This window comes from Mustela nivalis (genome assembly GCF_964662115.1).
Source record: "Mustela nivalis genome assembly, chromosome: X".
Taxonomy (NCBI): Eukaryota; Metazoa; Chordata; class Mammalia; order Carnivora; family Mustelidae; genus Mustela; species Mustela nivalis.
Genome location: NC_139040.1, coordinates 113,913,791 through 113,933,439, shown reverse-complemented (window position 1 = coordinate 113,933,439; position 19,649 = coordinate 113,913,791). Strand labels below are relative to the sequence as shown.

The window sequence follows — 19,649 nt, the reverse complement described above, 5'->3', positions numbered from 1 at the left end:
CCAGAGGATCTCAACTTGGTCTTACTGGAATCTGTAAGTTCTGGACCCCACTTCAGAGCCATTCCATCAGATGGTCTCTGGTAAATACTTTTTTAAATGTTCCCTCGGGAGTCCCTAGGAGATTCCAACATGTGATCGGGTTGAAAACCGCTGATGAGGTCCTAACTACAGACCCACCTTTGAGATCAGTAGAATGCTGGCAGCAGCAAATCCTGTCTCCCTCACACAGAGTGGGGCCCAGGGTCCTTGCAGCTTTACTGATGTCCTGTTTCACAGGTAACTGAAAAATACTTAGAAGAGATCAGCCTTGTTGATTTGAATTTGGGGCAGCTGAGCAGCCTTGCTGGGTTTATTTATTTATTTATTTATTTATTTTTTCTTTACTGTACAAGAAACTCTAAGCTAATGGTACTCTTACTGTCCAATGATATTCTTGTCCAAACAGAATTTGTCAGTCCTCAAACAAAATAAACATGTTAATGATTTTTAATAACAGTGATGGATGCAGAAGCTTCCACAGTTCCTTAGTAACAGCTTCATATAATAGTGTGATTATTTCTAAAGTTAGGGATAATTATTGTCACCTTGCACAGTAATTGGAACAGAACTTCCTATATGAAAGCTGCTCTTTTCCTAGGGCTTCGACTAGTAACAAAATAGCAAGTTTATGAGGGCAGATATTGCCCCATTAGCCAGGTGAGAGAGGCCCGTCAATCACACAGCAATTGAGGAATTTAGGGTGAGACCCCAGATGGCCATGTCATTCATCAAACAGCTCTGCCCACATAGAGTTCTGGCCCAGGCTCCACACATGTTGTAAAGGCCTTGAAGGAAAGTGTGTGCTGATGCCTTGGGACTTTGGCAGCTCACCTAGAGCCTTACTGTTGATGGGTCTAGCTAAGGGACGGACATCATCAGCCTCCATTCAGCATCCTCCAAGACTGGTTTCTTTCTTTTTTTTTTTTTTTAAAGATTTTATTTATTTATTTGACAGAGATCACAAGTAGGCAGAGAGGCAGGCATAGAGAGAGAGAGAGAGAGAGAGAGAGAGGAGGAAGCAGGCTCTCCATGAGCAGAGAGCCCGATGTGGGACTCGATCCCAGAACCCTGAGATCATGACCTGAGCCGAAGGCAGAGGCCCAACCCACTGAGCCACCCAGGTGCCCCCAAGACTGGTTTCTAAGAAGCTGAAAATCTACTTAAAATCTCCTTATTTTCCCCCACTCTGAGTAAGAGTTGGTAGTCCTTGCTCTCGGCGAAAGTCTGAGCACCCGCACCCAAAGAGATGAGTAAAATAATGCAAAATCACTTGTTAGTAAAATCATTGTAGAACTCTATTTGGCAGAATCTGAAACTTGGACTGTTTATCAAGAGCTTAGGAAAGTCAGAAGGAGTGCCAGTCAGGAGAGGCCAGGGTTGAGAGTCAAGCTACTGAGCTGAAATTGCAGTGTGGAACAGGATTGTGCCTTCTTTAATCCCTGCATTCCCAGGACCGTGTACTGAATGCTCCAGACAGGAATGTAGGGTAGGCTTTAAGTCAAAAGGCTACAAGAGGAAAGCAAGTGACTCTAGAAAGGAGCATGGGGTACTGTGATCCTGGATGGCTGGAAGTGAGCTCTAGATTCAAGGGGCTGAGGTCAACGTCCAAGGACCAGAACAACTAAAAACCAGGCAGAACATAGGCAGGAAACAGATTCTGCCTGATAGTCAAAAACTGTATTCCTGGGCTTGTTTCAGCAGGAATGTATCTGATGATCAAAGGCTTTGGTTAGCTGCCCTTTTGCTTCTTGTCTTCTTGAGATAGCCAAGTAGAAATTGGAGGATTGGTATAGAGAACAGAGCAGGGGGACTCTTAAACTTTCTTCTCTGTCAGCCATGGCTCTGTGTTTGTGAGTTGCAGATCCTACACTAATCTCCTCGTGGACCAATAGCATGTGCATTTGAGTCAGACATCTTCCTACTTATTCTACTTATTCTGTGCTTCTCTTACAGACGTCCAGACTTGGGAGGAGTATTTTAAGCAGGTTCATCATGAGTAGACACAGGAATGTTAAAAAGAATATCTGCATGAGGGTTACAGTTTCTCAACTGGGAACTGGGAAAACATTCAAGGGTTTCTGATGATTATCTTCAGTCACCTTGTGGTAGACAGCATAATGGCTCCCCAAAGCTGTCCACATCGTAATTCCCAGAATTTGGGAATATGTTATATTACATGGCAAGAAGCATTAAAGTTGTTGATGAACTAAAAGTAGAGAGATTTTCTTATGTTATCCACATTGGACAAATATAAACACAAGAGCCCTTCTAAGTAGAAGAGAAAGGCGGAAACCATGCTGAAGTTGTGCTGTGTCAGAAAGACGGCACTGGCCATTGTTGGCTTTGAAGATGGAAGGGGGCCATGAGCCGAGGAAAGAAGGCAGCTTCTAGGAGCTGAAAAATGTAAGAAACATTCTCCCCTAGAGCATCCAGCCCTGCCGACACCTTAATTTAACCTGGTAAGACCCACTTTGGACTTCTGACCTCCAGAGCTGAAAAAATAGTAAACCCGTGTTTTTTAAGCCACCGAGTTGGTGACAGAAGTAGGAAACTAATATACACCTCTCCAACTTCTTTCTACTTATGTTAATTCCTGGGTACCAGTTATGGAAAGAAAAAAAAAAAGAATCACTGACTCAAGGGTGTGTTCATGTTGATTTGTGGACAGACTACTGAATGGCATCTTATCAACGTCTGTCCAGTGGAACGTGACGACCAGGCGAGAAAGACGGGTTCCCTCCTCAGGCTATGTAATCAGTCATGTCCTGCCACGTGCATGGCAGAAGATGACAGGTTTTCTTCGAACTTGGAAATTTTCGAGTGACAAGCTCATTTCCAAGTATAATTGGCTGAAAAGGTCCCTGTGGAAAGGGTAAAGTATCCCAACTCTTTCAGGTATAGATTCATTAATTCTTTTAAAATGGAAGGTTACATATCAAATATTTTAGTTATGTCTAATCCCTCCATCAGAACTCCGCTTTTGTGAATACAGTACAGTAACCTGGCACATCAGTTCCTTTCCCTGTCCCCCAAGAGAGACAGTGAAGGTAAGGAGAGCAAAAATTGCTTGTAGGAAACAAGCTGACCCTGCACTAAAGCTCTCTCAAGCTTCCCACATTTGGTCAGCAGCTACTGAGAGTTAGCTAATAAGGTATTTTTTAAAATATAAGTTATGGCAGTGCAGCTGGGCCTAACAAAGATAATTAGCGCTGACATATTTATGCTCTTAATGGTTTTTTCAGATTTTACTGGTGGTGTATTGGTTTTTACTTGAGGGTTTCCTTTTTATTTTATTTTATTTTATTTATTTGACAGAGAGAGATCACAAGTAGGCAGAGAGGCAGGCAGAGAGAGAGAGAGAGAGGAGGAAGCAGGCTCCCCGCTGAGCAGAGAGCCCGATGTGGGACTCGATCCCAGGACTCTGAGATAGATCATGACCTGAGCCAAAGGCAGAGGCTTTAACCCACTGAGCCACCCAGGCGCCCCTACTTGAGGATTTCTTAAAGGATTCCATCACTGGGTATGTATTTCAGGGCTGATGACCTGTCATGCTTTATCCGAATGGCACCTCCGTGGGAGTCTGTCTAACCGCTCTTGCTGAATACCTGAAGAAGTTGCTTAAACATTCACCTCCAATAACCAAAGAGGCTCCAGTACCAGAGGATTCTGTGTGTGTGTGTGTGTGTGTGTGTGTGTGGTTTGTATGTAAACATTTTTGGTACTGTACCTTTTTATCCCAGGGGTTCTGTTTATTAACAAAAGCTAATTCTTTTCTGGGCACATGTTAGAGTTCTTCAATATGAATTTTATTATGCTTTAGAACGGATTTTCCCCTTGAGAACCTTTCTGAGGTATCACGAAGTGAAGAAGAAACCTGTGGCTGTTACTGTAATTACGACCTGTCAAGAATGTGTCTGATCTGGGTGGCAAAGCCGAGTCATATGGTCTATGAATAATAGGTATTCTGTTTTTTAAATGGATTCCTTGGCTGGATACAGGCCTGGCTGTTTCTCCTAGGGTCCCAGCTGATGTTAGAACCGTTGCCGCGTCACGGCTCAAGCTCACCAGCTGGAGTTCATAGAAATCCCCCAGTCCGGCCGGCGGAGGGCCGCTCCCAGTTCCCGGCACCATAACATCGGCCCTCATTGCCGGCATTTGGGATCCGGATGAAGCGCCTCTACCCCCATCTCTTTGCTTCCTTCTAATTAAAGGCGCTTTCGCCCAAAGACCGGCCCGTGGTGGAAACGGCCCCGCCCCACCGCTCAGGTGCAGGTGCGAAGCTGCCCGCAGGTGGACCCATCAGGGAGGGGCGGAGCCCGCGCGCCCGTGGAGGCTGAGGCGCGGACGCTGATGCGGGCAGCCGCGGAGCTCCCGGGCGCCCGGCGGGCCCCGTCCCCAGTTTTCCGTCGCGTGAGAGGTAAGCCCGTTCTCACGGTCGCCCAGCTGCCGCCGTCCAGCGGGACAAGCGTAGGGACGGCGCGGGCTGTGTCCGAAGTTCAGAGGCCTTTCCAGGCAAAGACCTCGGCGGCCATTTCCATGAACCCTGTCATTTCACAAAAGCCGAGCCTGAGGCCACGAAAGTGAAGTGGTTCGGCCGGCCGGGGTCAGGGAGCCAGACAGCCGTGGAACCTCCAGCTCCAGGTCCCCCCCGCCCCCGCCTGGGCTCCCCAGTGTGACCTCCCTTCCCGCTGGGTCTGTTCCCAGCGAGCCACAGTACGGGAACGGGAACCCCGTAGCACGCTTTTAAGAAGCACGCGAAGCCCAGGTGCAATGATGCGTCCCTTTATTTATAAACAAGGTGGGAATGCTGTGTTCTGTTGGGGAGCGGGAGCGGTGGGGGAGGCACGGGGGGCTGGGGGCGGAGGGCTGATTCCAGTAGTTCGCGTAATTCAGCACCAGAGCAAATGCTTGGGCATAAGGTCGTACTTGAACCCAGACGAGTCTTCGTCTTCTTGTTTGTACAGCAGAGTCTTAAGTATGTATGCTCTTCTTATGGCTTTGTCCCAGGACACATCGCAGTGACAAAACGAAAAAGTCTGCAAATGCCACATGAGCTGATTTTTTTAAAAAAAGGGGGAAGAAAAGGTCTGGTGGCCTAGACTAGTGCTGAATGGATGCCTGAAGAGCAGGAACATCTCTGCTCCCAAACCGGCTCATCTGATTCAGCTGTGTCTGTTACGCCATCACGTCTCTCTCTCTGGGGTATGCTTGGGTGCTAAAATAAGTCCTGAAGATGGAGAGAAAACAAATGTACAGTCTTCCTGTCCCCCCTCAAGGGATGGACTCACAGTGACTACAGCCCGAGGCCTGAAGCAAGACTGCAAGCCCACAGAGCAGGTCAGAAGGCAGTCTTGGCTCTCAGGGTCGCTCCTCTTGAGGTTGGTTGCCTTTACTGTTCTGAGGTCCTGGCACACGGGAGCTGGCTTGCCAGAAACGGGCCATTCAGTGTGGCTAGGCTATTAGAGTTTCCCCTGTGTGTTTTAGCTGGTGGAAGGGTGAACGTTTGATTTCAGGGCCCTGGGAAGGGGATGTGACAGCAAATGGAGAAGTGGTGGGATGGGGGAGCTCGGGGACATGGCACCCCACCCCGCATGGATAGTCACTGACCTTGGGTGTCGGTGAAAGGAAGCCTCCCTTCTTCACCTGTTAAGGGGTGAGTGACACTTTGAAAGGGAGCAGAAAGTCCCTGCTCCTCCACTCCCCGGCTTCCAGCCGGATTTTGCCCACCCTTCTTCTATCCTGCTCCCTCCTTCTACAACACTCTGTACAGTTCTGCAGTCCTCAGTCTAAAGCTTCCTTCCCTTTCTAGGGCAGAAGGGACATTTCCTTGCTTTCTGTCTGTCCTTTCTGCTTGCCTCGTCAAGCCTGCACATGATTTGTACATCTCTCACTCCAGCCCTGACTCACTTGCGGCCATGACCGTTGACCCAAAAGATGGGCACCCACACCTTCTCCTGGGAAGAACGGCCAGGAGTGTTACAGATTGGGTTGTAGAATCCCCGCCCCCATTTCTTCTCAGCCTCATGGCCCGAGGACAGCGGGGAGGGATTACTAGAGGACAGCGTGGAGACACGAGGTGAGATTTAGAACGGTTTGTGGGTGATTTCAGCCCATCTCTGGAATAAGCCAGGTGTTGGTGATGTCCCATCATTGGCAGCTGTGACAGCACTGAGTCTGAGTCACATAAGGAGCACCTGTCAGCAAGGTGTGGAAGGCCTGCAAACACAGCGTCGGCCTGGTGGAGCCCCACATGATGTGCTTCAGAGCGCAATTCAAGTAAGCGTGGATCTGTCTGCCCTGGGTGATGGAATAAGCACATAAAAGGCCTTCCCAGAATAGTTGCCCCTACATAGTGAGGTCCAGAAATGGGTTGAGAGCACAGGTTTTCTACAATGGCCTTCCCTCTCTCCAGGTCCCTCTTTGCTTCCTTTTTCTGTCCTCGTTCTCCCCACCTCGCCCGGCTGGCTGTGCTCATCCTTGCACTATCCCAAGTGTCAACCAGCTGGAATGAGCAGAGAGGCACAGTGGAAAACTGGGGCCTCGCTCCTTCTGCAGAGCAGTGCTCTAGGTCCTGGCTACAGAGAGCTTCCTTCTCACATGCCACGTTCCCGCCAGCTCTTTGTCCCACGTGAGTGCTCAACAGAACCCGGGGGAGCGAGCCAGGACAAGGGGGTTCCAAGCTAGCTCAGCCGCATGGTTTTGCTTCCCAGCAAACACCACTTCTCTCCAGGTGGGCAGGGAGGTAGTTCAACCCCGTCAAAAGGGGAAAGACATGCCACCTTCCTTCATTGGTTGCCCCATGTGTCACCCAGAAAGGCTGGTTCCCAAGGCCTCTGAAAAGGGAAGTTTCTGTCACAGGAGATGCTGAGCTCTGCCCACAAGTTGCTGGTTTGGGCCTCTGCTCTGTTAGGCCCCAGCTCTCCCTTTGGCTTTGCTGGCACAGACAGGCAATGTTTCGTCTACCTAGGGGTGCGGTTCTACCCCCTGACTCTGCCTGCTTCTCTCCTCTCTGTCATTAGCGGACAGTAACTTCAAACGACTCAGCAATGCTTAGGCTCTTCATTCCATTTGGCAAACATAGGGCTGGGGATAACCGTATAACCACGTAGTCCATTTCAATGCTGCGATCACACCAAGGTTCCCGTAGTGCTCTGGGAAGCTCTTCAGAGGCTCCCTCCAGCCAAAAACATAATGGGAGGCCATGAGAACAACATACTCGTTTCCTGGTTGGGACAAGACATTTCTACAGGAATCCAGGATGATTTTTTGACAAAGTGCCCAAGTCACAAGAAAACCAGGTAGTCCTTTAGACCAAGGATTTCAGCGGGGGATTCGGGTGAGAGCAGGAGCATATATTGTAGAAGGCTACCACCATACATTCATATTGCATATGGTATACACCCCGGATAGCATATGTGGAGCATACGGAGAACAGATACGTGCAGGTAGCACCCCCTATTGGTATACTATGTGGTTTGGTACATCAAACTGTTACTTGAGGCCTATGAAATTGTTAACTGGTCAGAAATGGGAAAAGCCATTCCAGAGTTAGCATCCTTTTAGGAGAAGCTCCAGGAGACATTTACCATCTGCTAAACTTGGAGCCAAAGCAAAGCAGCTCCTCTTCATTCATACATACACACACACACACACACAGTGTTTTTCTTTGTTGCATTTTCCACAGATTAAGGTAATTTGTGGAAACCATGAAGTCAAACCAATGATGAAAAGTACAACCGGGACCATATTAGGCCTTCTGTGGCATTCTCCTTAACAGAACTGTCCATTGAATAAGAAGTTAAGGTTCATGCTAGATGACCTTCTATCTGATCTAAAGCACGTCTTTGTCTATGCACCACATTCCTAGAACTGTAAAGAATCGATGTGCTGCAACATTAGGTCTCAGTAGCTAATCTGAGAAGACTGGAATTGGCCTTTCACTTGACTATTTCAGAAGTACTTTGCCACCTCTATCGGAAACAACTTTATTCTGGCAGAGCTTGGGTGGTAGGAGGCAACGTGCAGGGCCCTTATGAGCTGGAAGTAGCAGATTGAGGGAACAGCCGCTTCCATGGGTGGTGGACTTGGTAGGGGTGGGTGCAAGGACCAAAGCAGAAGACACCCGACTCAGTGCAAGTCTCCTGGGGGTGCTCTGCATCTTTCTTTAGCAAGGTTAAAGTAGTGATTCTAGATGCTGCTAAGAAGGTTTGTAAAGGTTGTCCGGCTTGAAACCTCCATGCAGAGCCCAAGTCTTATGCTGAGTGGAGACTGAGGGAAAGCTGGTCCCCAGGCCTTTGCTTAGCTGAGCTGCAGCTCCTGCAACCGTCACCCTTCCAACCCCACCCAGGCACGCCCGGTGACCCCACCTCCGCCCCAGCCTGTGCGGTGCGGCCCTTGCTGTCTGCCGGCAGCCTTTACTTCTCATCCTCATCCCCCTCACTCATGCTGCTGATGGAGGCTGAGGCTGCTTTGGGTGAGGAGGGAGGTGAGGTTTTGTTCGGGAGCCACGAGAAGGTGGGCGACGGGGAGCGGGACGGGGACCGGCTCCTGGTGGGGCTGCTCACAGGGCTCTGCTTCGGGGACAAGGCCTGCAGCATCCGGCTACTCCTCTCCTGGAACATCTGCTTCTAGAGAGAAATTTGAGAGAAGGCATCTGTTAAGTTAGTCACCTGAGGTGGCAGGGAAACAAAAAGGAAAAGCAGGAAGGAGCGCCACCACCCCACACCACCAGTCCCCACAGACTGGTCCTACAGGTGACGTCATCCAGGACTATATATAGGGAGCAGCTGAGTGAAATTCGGGGGCAGTGAGATGTGGCCATGGAGATGACCATCTCTGCTGGTTCTTAGGACTCTTGTCTTCTTGCCTGCCTTTCCCACAGCTACAAAATTTGAGTGTCTATTCTGTCTCGGGCAAACAGTCATGTACAAGGTACAGAAGGGCAGTGGGAGATAAATCCCTGTCCTCCTCGACCTGAGGACAAATCACACAATAAACAAAATGAACAAAATATGTGGATGTCAGAAGGAAGTACAATCTGTGAGCAAAAATAAACACAGAACGATAGCAAATGGGGGTGTGAAGTGGCTGGGCACCTGGGCAGCAGTTGTAACGTGGGTGCTCAGGGAAGGCCTCAAGAAGACCTGAAAGATGAGGGAGCATTGGGAGCAAACACATTCCAGACAGAGCACCTCAAAAAGAGCAGGCAGTGCATGTCCGAGGAGGAACAAGAAGGCCATCCATGGCGGCGGGAGTGGAGTCACGGGCAGGGTGGGGGATGGGGGAAGGGGTTAAGAGGAAGTCACCAGAGGGTTGACAGAAAACTGTGTCACGTAGGGTCTTGTTGGCCATGTGAGAACTTCAGGCTTTACTGTGATCAGAGAAACCTTGGGAGAGTTCCTTTACCTCTGAAGTTCTGGGTCCCAGACTGAGGAATTCTGACTTTGGTTTTAAAAGGATCCACCCCGGCCATAGGGAAGCCAGAGCAGGAGCTGGGGTAATGGTGAAGAGCCCACTGTCGTGGGAATCCAAGGAATTAGAATCCTGCCGGCTTAGACCACACCCGATGTCAAGAGGATGCGATGAGGTGAGAAATGGCTGGAGGCCTGGTCAATGTTTTTTCCCATAGTTTTAGTAAGGTGTGATGGTCTTAAAGGGAAAGTCAGCCTTTTTAGTCTCGGTTCCGTGAGTTTTGACAAATGCCTGCAGGTGTGTGACTGCCACCATGGTCAGAGTGTTAGGAGAGTTCCATCTGCCACCCAGTCTCCACGAGATCCTTTGTCACTCCCTCCCCTAGCCTCTGGGAACAGTTCTGTCCCTCCAGTTTTGCCTTTTCCAGAATGTCCTCTAAGTGGAATCGTGCAATGCCATGGTCCAGCTACATGTGGAAGGTGGAGCCCACAGGAACAGCTGGGGCTGGAGCACCAGGAGGAGCTGGATTGTTTTTTCCCCAAGAGCCCCTGGAAGATTTTAATTAAGGGAGGGCTATGATCAGATTTGTGTTTTAGAACTATCTTTGGGTGGGAGCATAAAAGCAAAGAGAGAAACCATGAAGGAGAAGTTTGGTGTTAAACTATACAAAAGTGTAAAAACTTATGTATTCCCCCGCCCAAAAAACCCACCATGAGATAAGGTAAAAGGCAAAGGAAACACAAGGGGGAAATCCTTGCAATATTTAACTATAAATAATGGATCTTAGTATATAAACGGAGCCTACAAATTAAGAAGAATGTAAAAATGTTCTATAGAAAAATGAGCATATGATTTGTTAAGATAAAGCACAAAAGACTGACAAAGGACCTATAAAAATGTTCAGCATCACTAGTAAACAAACGCAAAATGACTGAAGTGAGACAACTTTTTGATATATCAGATTGTTACAGGCTGTGTTTGTTTGATCTCCCAGCATGTTAAAAAAAAAAAAAAAGATTCCCAGTTTTATTGAGATGTAGTTGACACAGCAGAGTTTAAGGTATAGAGTGTAATGATTTTACTTAGACATTAACCACAGTAAGTTAACATCTGTCATAAATAAAAGAAATTTATATTTTCCCTTGTGATGAGAACTCTTGCGATCTACTCTCTGAACTTAAGCAATGTTAACAATAGTCTTCATGCTGTGCATATATCCCTGGTACTTATTTATATTATAAATGGAAGTTTGTACTTTTTGACCACCTGCATCTGATTTTCCCTCTTTCACTCCTTTCTCTGCCCTGGTAACCACAAATCTGATTGCTTTTTCCCTGAGTTGTTGACCCCCACCCCAACGACCTGTGAGATCAGGTATTTGTTTTTCTCTTATTTGTTTCACTTAGCATAATGTCCTCAAGGTCCAACTATGTTATCACAAATGACAGGATTTCCTCCTTTTAATGGCTGACTAATATTCCATTGTTGACACATCCATTCATCCTCTGATAGACACTTAGGTTGCTTCCATGTTTTCACCATTACAAATAATGCTGCTGTGAATGTGGAGATGCAGATAGCATTTTGACCTAGGGTTTTTGTTTCCTTTGGACGTATTCCCCAAAGTGAAATTGCTGGATCATATATACGGTGGTTTCAGTTTCAAATTTTTTTTAAGAACCTCCCTACTGTTTTCCACCTTGGCCATGCCAATTTAAAATTCCACCACCAACACACAAGTGTTCCTTTTAATCCATGTCCTCATCAGGATTTGTTATTTCTGGTCTTTTGATGGCAGCCAGTCTAATTGGCGTGAAGTGAAAAGTCCTTGTGAGTTTTTTTTTTTATTTTTTAATAAACATAATAATGTATTATTAGCTCCAATGGTACAGGTCTTTGAATCGCCAGGTTTACTCACTTCACAGCACTCATTCATAGCACATACCCTCCCCAATGTCTATAACCCCACCACCCTCTACCGACCCCCCTCCCCCCAGCAACCCTCAGTTTGTTTTGTGAGATTAAGAGTCTCTTATGCTTTGTCTCCCTCCTGATCCCATCTTGTTTCATTTATTCTTTACCTACCCCCAAACCCCCCACGTTGCATCTCCACTTCCTCATATCAGGAAGATCATATGATAGTTGTCTTTCTCCGATTGACTTATTTTGCTAAGCATAATACCCTCTAGTTCCATCCACGTCATCACAAATGGCAGGATTTCACTTCTTTTGATGGCTGCATAGTATTCCATTGTATATATACACCACATCTTCTTTATCCATTCATCTGTTGGTGGACATCTAGGTTCTTTCCATAGTTTGGCTACTGTGGACATTGCTGCTATAAACATTCGGGTGCACATGCCCCTTCAGATCACTACGTTTTTATCTTTAGGGTAAATACCTAGTAGTGCAATTGCTGGGTCATAGGGTAGCTCTATTTTCAACTTTTTGAGGAACTTCCATGCTGTTTTCCAGAGTGGTCACAATAGCTTGCATTCCCACCAACAGTATAGGAGGGTTCCCCTTTCTCTGCATCCTTGTCAGCATGTCATTTCCTGACTTGTTAATTTTAGCCATTGTGACTGGTGTGAGGTGGTATCTCATTGTGGTTTTGATTTGTATTTCCCTGATGCCGAGTGATGTGGAGCATTTTTTCATGTGCCTGTTGGCCATCTGGATGTCTTCTTTGCAGAAAGGTCTGTTCATGTCCTCTGCCCATCTTTTGATTGGATTGTTTGTTCTTTGGGTGTTGAGTTTGCTAAGCTCTTTATAGATTTTGGATACTAGCCCTTTATCTGATATGTCGTTTGCATATATCTTCTCCCATTCTGTCAGTTGTCTTTTGGTTTTGTTAACTGTTTCCTTTGCTGTGCAAAAGCTTTTGATCTTGATAAAATCTGAATAGTTCATTTTTGCCCTTGCTTCCCTTGCCTTTGGTGATGTTCCTAGGAAGAAGTTGCTGCGGCTGAGGTCGAAGAGGTTGCTGCCTGTGTTCTCCTCAAGGATTTTGATAGATTCCTGTCTCACATTGAGGTCCTTCATCCATTTTGAGTCTATTTTCATGTGTGGTATAAGGAAATGGTCCGATTTCATTTTTCTGCATGTGGCTGTCCAATTTTTCCAATACCATTTCCAACTTTTTTCCATTGGACATTCTTTCCTGCTTTGTCAAAGATTAGTTGACCATAGAGTTGAGAGTCCTTGTGGTCTTGATTTGCATTTCCCTCCTGATTAGTGATGTTGAGCATCTTCTCATATACCTGTTAGTCCTTTGTATATCTTCCATGGAAAAATATCTGTTCAGGTAATCACCCATTTTTTGATTGGGTTATTTTGAGGTTTTTGCTACTGAGTTGTGGGAGTTCTTTATATATTTTGAATATTCACTTAACTGATACACGGTTAGCGCATATATTTCCCATTCTGTAGACTGTCTTTTGCTCATGGTCCCTTTGGCTGTGCAGATGTTTTTAGTTTAATGTAGTCCCACTTGTTTTTTATTTTGTGACTTGTGCTTTTGGAGTCCTACCCCAAAAAATCTCTGCCATGACCCACGTAAAGGAGCTTTTTTCTTTTATGTTTTCTTCTGGGATTTTTATGGTTTATGGTCTTACATCGACATCTTTAATCCTTTTCAAGGTAACTTTGGTGAATGGTGTAATGTAGGGATCTAGTTTTATTCTTTCATGTGTGAATATACAGTTTTTCCTGGCACCATGAGTTGAAGAGACAGTCCTTACTCCACTGAGTATTCCTGGCTCCCTTGCATGGGTTTATTTCTGAGCTCTCAGTTCTGTCCCATTGGTCTATATGTCTTTTTTTTATGCCAGTACTATACTGTTTGGATTACTCTACTTTTCCAGTATAGCTTGAAATCAGAAGTGTGATACCTCCTGCTTTGTTCTTTCTCAGGATTGCTTTGGGTATTTGGGGTCTTTTAAGGTTCCATATAAATTTTAGGATTTTTTATTTCCATTTATTTCTGTCTAAAATTTTTTTCATCACTATTTTATACTTTTCAGTGTACAGATTTCTCACCTCCTTGGTTAAATTTATTCATAAGTATTTTATTATACATACATAATGTATACATACATTTATTATACATACATAATGTATAATAAAATATGCATTTTATTATACATCCTATTATTCATGGGATCAGTTCATTTCTCCTTCAGATAATTCATTGTTAGTATATAAAGATGCTACTTATTTGGTATGTTAATTTTGTATCCTGCAACTTCACTGAATTTGTAGATTAGATATAACAGGTCTTTGGTGGGAGTCTGTCAGATTTCCTGTATATAAAATCATGTTATCTGCAAATAGAGGATCTCACTTCTTTCCAATTCTGATGCGCTTTCATATTTTCTTGTCTGCTCTCGCTAGGATTTCAGTAATATCTTAAATGGGAGGAGTGAGAATGGGCACCCTTGTCTTATTCCTGATTTTAAAGGAAAGGCTTTCAACCTTTTGTCATTAAGTACTGTGTTAGCTGTAGGTTTGTCATCTACAGCTTTTATTATGTTGAGGTATGTTTGTTCTATACCTAATTTGTTAAAAGGTTTTATCATGAATGGTTATTGCATTTTGCCCAATGACTTTTCTGTGTCCACTGAGATGATCATGAGACTTTTTTTCTTCTATCAATGTGATGTATTAAAGTGATAGATTTACATCTGTTTAACCATGCTTGTATCTCAAAAATAAATACCATTTGATATAGTGAAAGATCTTTTTAATGTGCTGCTGAATTCTGTTTACTAGCATTTTTAAAAAAGATATATTTATTCTAGAGAAGGGGGAGAGGCAGAGGAAGAAGGGAAGCAGACTCTGCTGAGCACGGAGCCTGTGTGGGTCTTGATCCCACACCCTGAGATCATGACCCCAGCCAAAACCAAGAGTTGGACACTCAGCGGACTGAGCCACCCAGACACCCCCTGTTTACTAGTATTTTATTGAGAATTTCTGCCTCTATATTCATCAGAGATAGTGGCCTGTAGTTTTCTTTTAGTGTTCTTTTCTGGCTTTGGTAATGCTGGCCTTATAAAATACATTTGGGAGTGTTCCCTTCTCCCAAACATTGAGGAGTCTGAGAAGGATTTACATTAATTCTTCTTTAAATGTTTAGTATAATTCACCAGTGAAACCATCTGTTCCTGGGCCTTTCTTCTTTGGGATATTTTTGATAATTCAATCTCCTTACTAATAATTGGTCTGTCACATTTTCTACTTTATTCTGATTCATTCTTGGTAGATTGTATGTTTCTAAGAATTTCCCATTTCTTTTAGGTTCTCCAGTTTTTTCGCATATAGTTGTTCATAGTAGCTTCTTAAGATTCTCTATACTATCAGTTGTAATATTTACTTCTGCATTTTCATTTGTGATTTTGTTGATTTGGGTCCTATTTTTTTTCTTGGTTTAGCTAAACATCTGTCAATTTTATTTTTTCAAAAAACCATCTCTTAGTTTGGCTAATCTTTTCTATTGTATTCTTCGTCTCCATTTTATTTGTTTTTGCCCTAATTTCTATTATTTCCTTTCTTCTGCTAACTTTGGGTTCACTTTTTTTAAGTTCCTAAAGCATAGCATTAAGTTGTTTGAGATCTTCCCTGTTACCCGGACAGGCATTTATTGCTATGAACTTCCCTTTTAGAACTGTTCTGTCAGCATACCATAAGTTTTGGTACATTGTGTTTCCATTTTTGTTTGTGTCAAGATACATTTTTATTTCCCCTTTAATTTCTTCTTTGACTCTTGGCTATTGAGACTATTTTTTAAAAGATTTTACTTATTTATTTTAACAGAGAGCACAAATGGGGAGTGGTAGGCAGAGGGAGAAGGAGAAGCAGGCTCCCCACTGAGCAGAGACCCCCAATGCAGGGCTCCATCCCACAACCCTGGGAGCATGACCTGAGACAAAGGCAGATGCTTAACCAACTGAGCCACCCAGGCGCCCTCAGAATATTGTTTAGTTTCCATGTATTCATGAATTTTTCAGTTTTCCTTCTTTTAATGATTTCTACTTTGAGACCATCATGGCCAGAAAAGGTACTTGGTATGATTTCAGTCTCCTTGAATTTGCTAAGACTTGTTTTGTGGGTTGACCTCTTTACCACTGAAACATAATCATAAAAGACCTTCTTTGTCTCATTTTACCATTTTTATATTTAAATCTCTGTAGTATGATACAAATATAGCTACCCCCACTTTTTGGGTTGTTTGGTTTTTGGAATACTTTTGCTTATAACAACTTTTTCCATCCTTTCACTGTCAGTCTATGTGTGTCTTTAAGAATAAAGTGAGTCTCTTTTTTTTAAAATTTTTTATTTTTTATAAACATATATTTTTATCCCCAGGGGTACAGGTCTGTGAATCGCCAGGTTTACACACTTCACAGCACTCACCATAGCACATTAAAGTGAGTCTCTTATGGGCACATATCATTAGATGTTTTTCAAATGTTATCCACTCAGCCATTCTAGGTGTATTGATTGGAGACTTTAATCCAATTAAATATGAATGAAAGTAATCATTAATAGGTAAGGACTTAGTAATTTTATTAACTGTTCTTATTACTATTTTAATAGAACCATTATTCTTTGTTCTGTTTCCTGCTTTTTTTATGTTTCAGTGTCTTCCGATATCTGTATGGTTTGACTTCTTTATCGTGTACTTTTGTGTAATTACTACAGGTTTTAATATTTTAAAATTATAATGCCTTATTTTAAACTGGTAACAACTTCAACAGAACTTCTAAACTTCATGCTTTCATCTCCCCCTCCCCACTCACATTTTAGGTTATTGATATTATAGTTAACATATTTTTTTAAAAGATTTTATTTATTTATTTGACAGAGAGAGAGAGAGAGATAGATCATAAGTAGGCAGGTGGGGGGGCAGGCTCCCTGCTGAACAGAGAGCCTGATGAAGTGCTCAATCCCAGGACCCTGAGATCATGACCTGAGCCTAAGGCAGAGGCTCAACCCACTGAGCCACCCAGGTGCCCCTAGTTAACATAGTTTTTATATTGCATAACCAGTAACAGATTATTGTTGTTGTAGTTATTTTTACAATATTTTCTAACATTTTTAAAAGATTTTATTTTACAGAGCATAAGCAGGGGGAAGAGGGAAGAGCAGAAGCATTGCAGAGGGAGAGGGAGAAGTAGTCTCCCCACAGAACAGGGAACCCGACATGGGGCTTGATCCCAGGACCCTGGGATCATGACCTAAGCTGAAGGCAGACACTCAACTGACAGCCACCCCAGTGCCCCAATGTTTTCTAACTTCTAAAATAGAGTTGTAAGTGAATTACCCAGCACCATTACCACATTACAGATTCTAATTTTGACTATATATTTAACATTACCAGTAAGTTTCACTGGTACCTTATGTTTTATGATGTTCATTAGTGTCCTTTTACTCAAAGACCTCCCTTTAGCATTTCTTAGAAGGCAGGTCTGGTGGTGGTGAACTCAGCTTTGTTTTTGGGGGAAGTCTTTACTTCTACATTTCTGAAAGACAGCTTTTCCAGGAATAGAATTCTTGGTTGACATTTTTTTCCTTTAAGTATTTTGGACATGCCATCCCATTCTCTCTTGGCCCAAACCAGATTTGTTGAGAAGTTCACTGATAGTCTCATGATTTTTCCCTCATATGTAATTTACCTCTCTTGTTGTTTTCCAAATTTTTTTCTTTGACTTTTGACAATTTAATTATAATCTGTATCAGTGTAGCTGTTTTGGGGTTCATCTTATTTGAGATCCTTTGTACCTCATGGATTGGGATGTTTTAAGCCCTTACTGCTTTAAATTTACTTTCTGTATCCATTCTCTTCTCCTTCTCTTTTCCTTCTGGAATTTCCTTAATGCAAATATTGTTTGACTTTATTGTATCTTTACATCCTGTATGTTTTGTTCACTTTTTTAATTCTTTTTTTTTTTTTTTTTGTTCCTCTAACTGGATTATTTCAAATGTCCTCTTGTCTAGGTCGCTGTTTTCTTCTGCATAGCTGAGTCTTTCAAGATATTTCTAAGTAATTTCTATACCCAACATGGGGCTTAGACTCACAACCCCATGATCAAGAGTTGCACCCTCTACTGACAAGCCAGACAGGAGCCTTGAGTCTCATTTTGAAGCTCTGTAGAATTTTTTAGTTCAATTATTGTATTTTTCAGCTCTATAATTTTTTGATGGTTTCTATATATCTTTGTTGAACTTCTTGTTTTGTTTATACACCATTTTCCTAATTTTTAGTTTTCTATGTGTTATTGCAGTTGTCTAAATTTTAAAAGGATTATTCTGAAATCTGACTGTTCATAGATAGCCATTTCTTTAAGGTCAGTTATTAAAGCTTTGGTAGTTTCCTTTTTTGGTGTCATGTTTACTACATTTTTAAAATAATCCTTGATTCTTTACATTGGTCTCTGTACATTTGAGTAAGCAGTCTCCTCTTCCAGAATTTATGGGTTTGCTTTGGCAGAGATAGCTCTTTGCTGGTCAGCTCAGTGTGGGTTTCTGGATGTTTCAGTTGGTAATGCCCTTGGGCAGGTGGAGTTTTGCTATCAGGTCAATTTTTGGGTGAGACCCCTCATTGAACTCTGAGATCGGGGTTAGGGTTGCCACTTTCTAAGAATGGTTGGATAAGACTCCTGGTTTGGTTCCTTAACAAGCGAGACTGTACAAGTTGCCTGGGTTTTCTGTTCAGGCTTACTGGACTGGCGGAACTCTATACTATGCTTAGCAGCAAGTAGAGCTATGAATTAGCTTCTCTGCCTTCTTGGGGCAGGACAATGAGCCTACAAGGCTCATCGTTTCAGGACCTAAATCAAGCGAAGCTTGTACCAAATTCCCTGGCTAGAATGGGTCAACTTGTTTTGTTCTGCACATGAAGAGCATCATGGGCAGTGATCTATGTCCAAGGGCCACTATAAGTAGGTCTGTTGGTTGGAATACATTGTTGTTTTCTGTTAGGATCCCTGGTCAGGCAGGCCGAAAATTGTATTCAGTAGGCAGGGCTATGAATTAGTTTATGTATCCAGGCATAGCAAGAGAAGTAGCTCCAAGGCCAGAAAGGCTTTCATTTTATGGTGTTGACTCAAGCTGACCTATGTCATAAGTTCCCTGCCCAAATGGAGCCACTGGCTTTGCTCTACAGACTCTCTGGACTCTGTGCTTGACTGTTGCTGGGCTTTGCAGTTTTCCCGGTCTTACAGGCAAGCTTCCTGTCTGGGTGGTGCTGGGAGCTTCACTCAGCAGTGGATGGGGCTGTGACTCAGCTCCCTTGCCTGGGTGGGACAGGAGGCCAGCTCCAAATAGGCTCCCAGTTTTTCCAGATCAGGGCTTCTGGTCGGGTTGGGGGTGGTGGTGGTCAGAAGCTACGCTCAGTAGTGGGTAGGCTGTCAATTAGTTCAGTGTCTGGGTAGAGTCAGTGAACCCTCACAGTCTAGCTGTGGCTTTGAGGAGGTCAGCTCTTCCTGCCGTACTCTTGGCTCACGTGCTGCTGGACTATGCTGCTTCCCACGTGTTCTTGCCAGCCTTTCTGGTCAGGCAGCATTGGAGGCTTCACTCGGCAGCAGGGAACAGAGCTACGACTCAGCCCCCCTTCCTGCACAGAGGCAGACCAGGCTCCAGGGTCAGAAGAATCTCTGTCTGAGCACCAGAATCGGGTACACTTGTGCCCTGCTGAGTTCCCTGGGTCAATTGTGATACTGTCTTGGCTCTGCAGATAAACAAAACCACTAGCCTGGACTACCACCACTTAGGTCGCTGCAGGTAGGAACTCAGTCTGTCAGTGTCCGCACTGGTTGTTGGAAGCCCCTCCCCTTCAGATTCTCAGTGGCTGATGCCCACAGATTGCTTTGCAATTCCTATAGAATGAGACCAGAATGGGGGCTCTCAAGCAGTGATCTGGAGGAACTGGATGTCCACACTGGACTCTATTTTTCCACTATAAACACTGGAGGCTCAGCAGAGACCGCTTTGTGTAACGCTGGGCTGGCCTGGGTTAGAGGCAATATGGGCGGCACACAGCCTCACCCCCATGTTCTAGGATTCTCTCAGCGGTGTCTTGTCTACGAATAGTTGTTCCTTCTTCTTGTGAGAAGGAGCAAAGTCAGCAATGACTTATGTCACTATCTTTATAAGCTTAATCTCCCAAGACTTTTTTTTTTTTTTTTTTTCATTTGTAA

The 19,649-nt window shown here is 44.1% G+C and overlaps 1 protein-coding gene and 1 long non-coding RNA gene across 4 annotated transcripts in view; one reads left to right on the top strand and one right to left on the bottom strand.

Moving 5' to 3' along the window:
* Positions 1-4,805: 4,805 nt before the first annotated feature.
* Positions 4,806-19,649, bottom strand: part of PCYT1B (phosphate cytidylyltransferase 1B, choline) — a 123,158-nt gene continuing 108,314 nt past the window's right edge. For all 3 annotated transcript variants that reach the window (XM_082718246.1, XM_082718248.1, XM_082718247.1), the window contains exon 8: positions 4,806-8,666. In XM_082718246.1, the coding sequence (XP_082574372.1) occupies positions 8,454-8,666 (213 nt within the window). In that variant the 3' untranslated portion in view covers positions 4,806-8,453. The remainder of the gene's footprint in view (positions 8,667-19,649) is intronic.
* LOC309856745 overlaps positions 9,348-19,649 on the top strand; it is a 33,069-nt gene continuing 22,767 nt past the window's right edge. Inside the window, exon 1 of the long non-coding RNA XR_014307333.1 lies at positions 9,348-9,625. This is a non-coding gene — a long non-coding RNA (uncharacterized lncRNA). The remainder of the gene's footprint in view (positions 9,626-19,649) is intronic.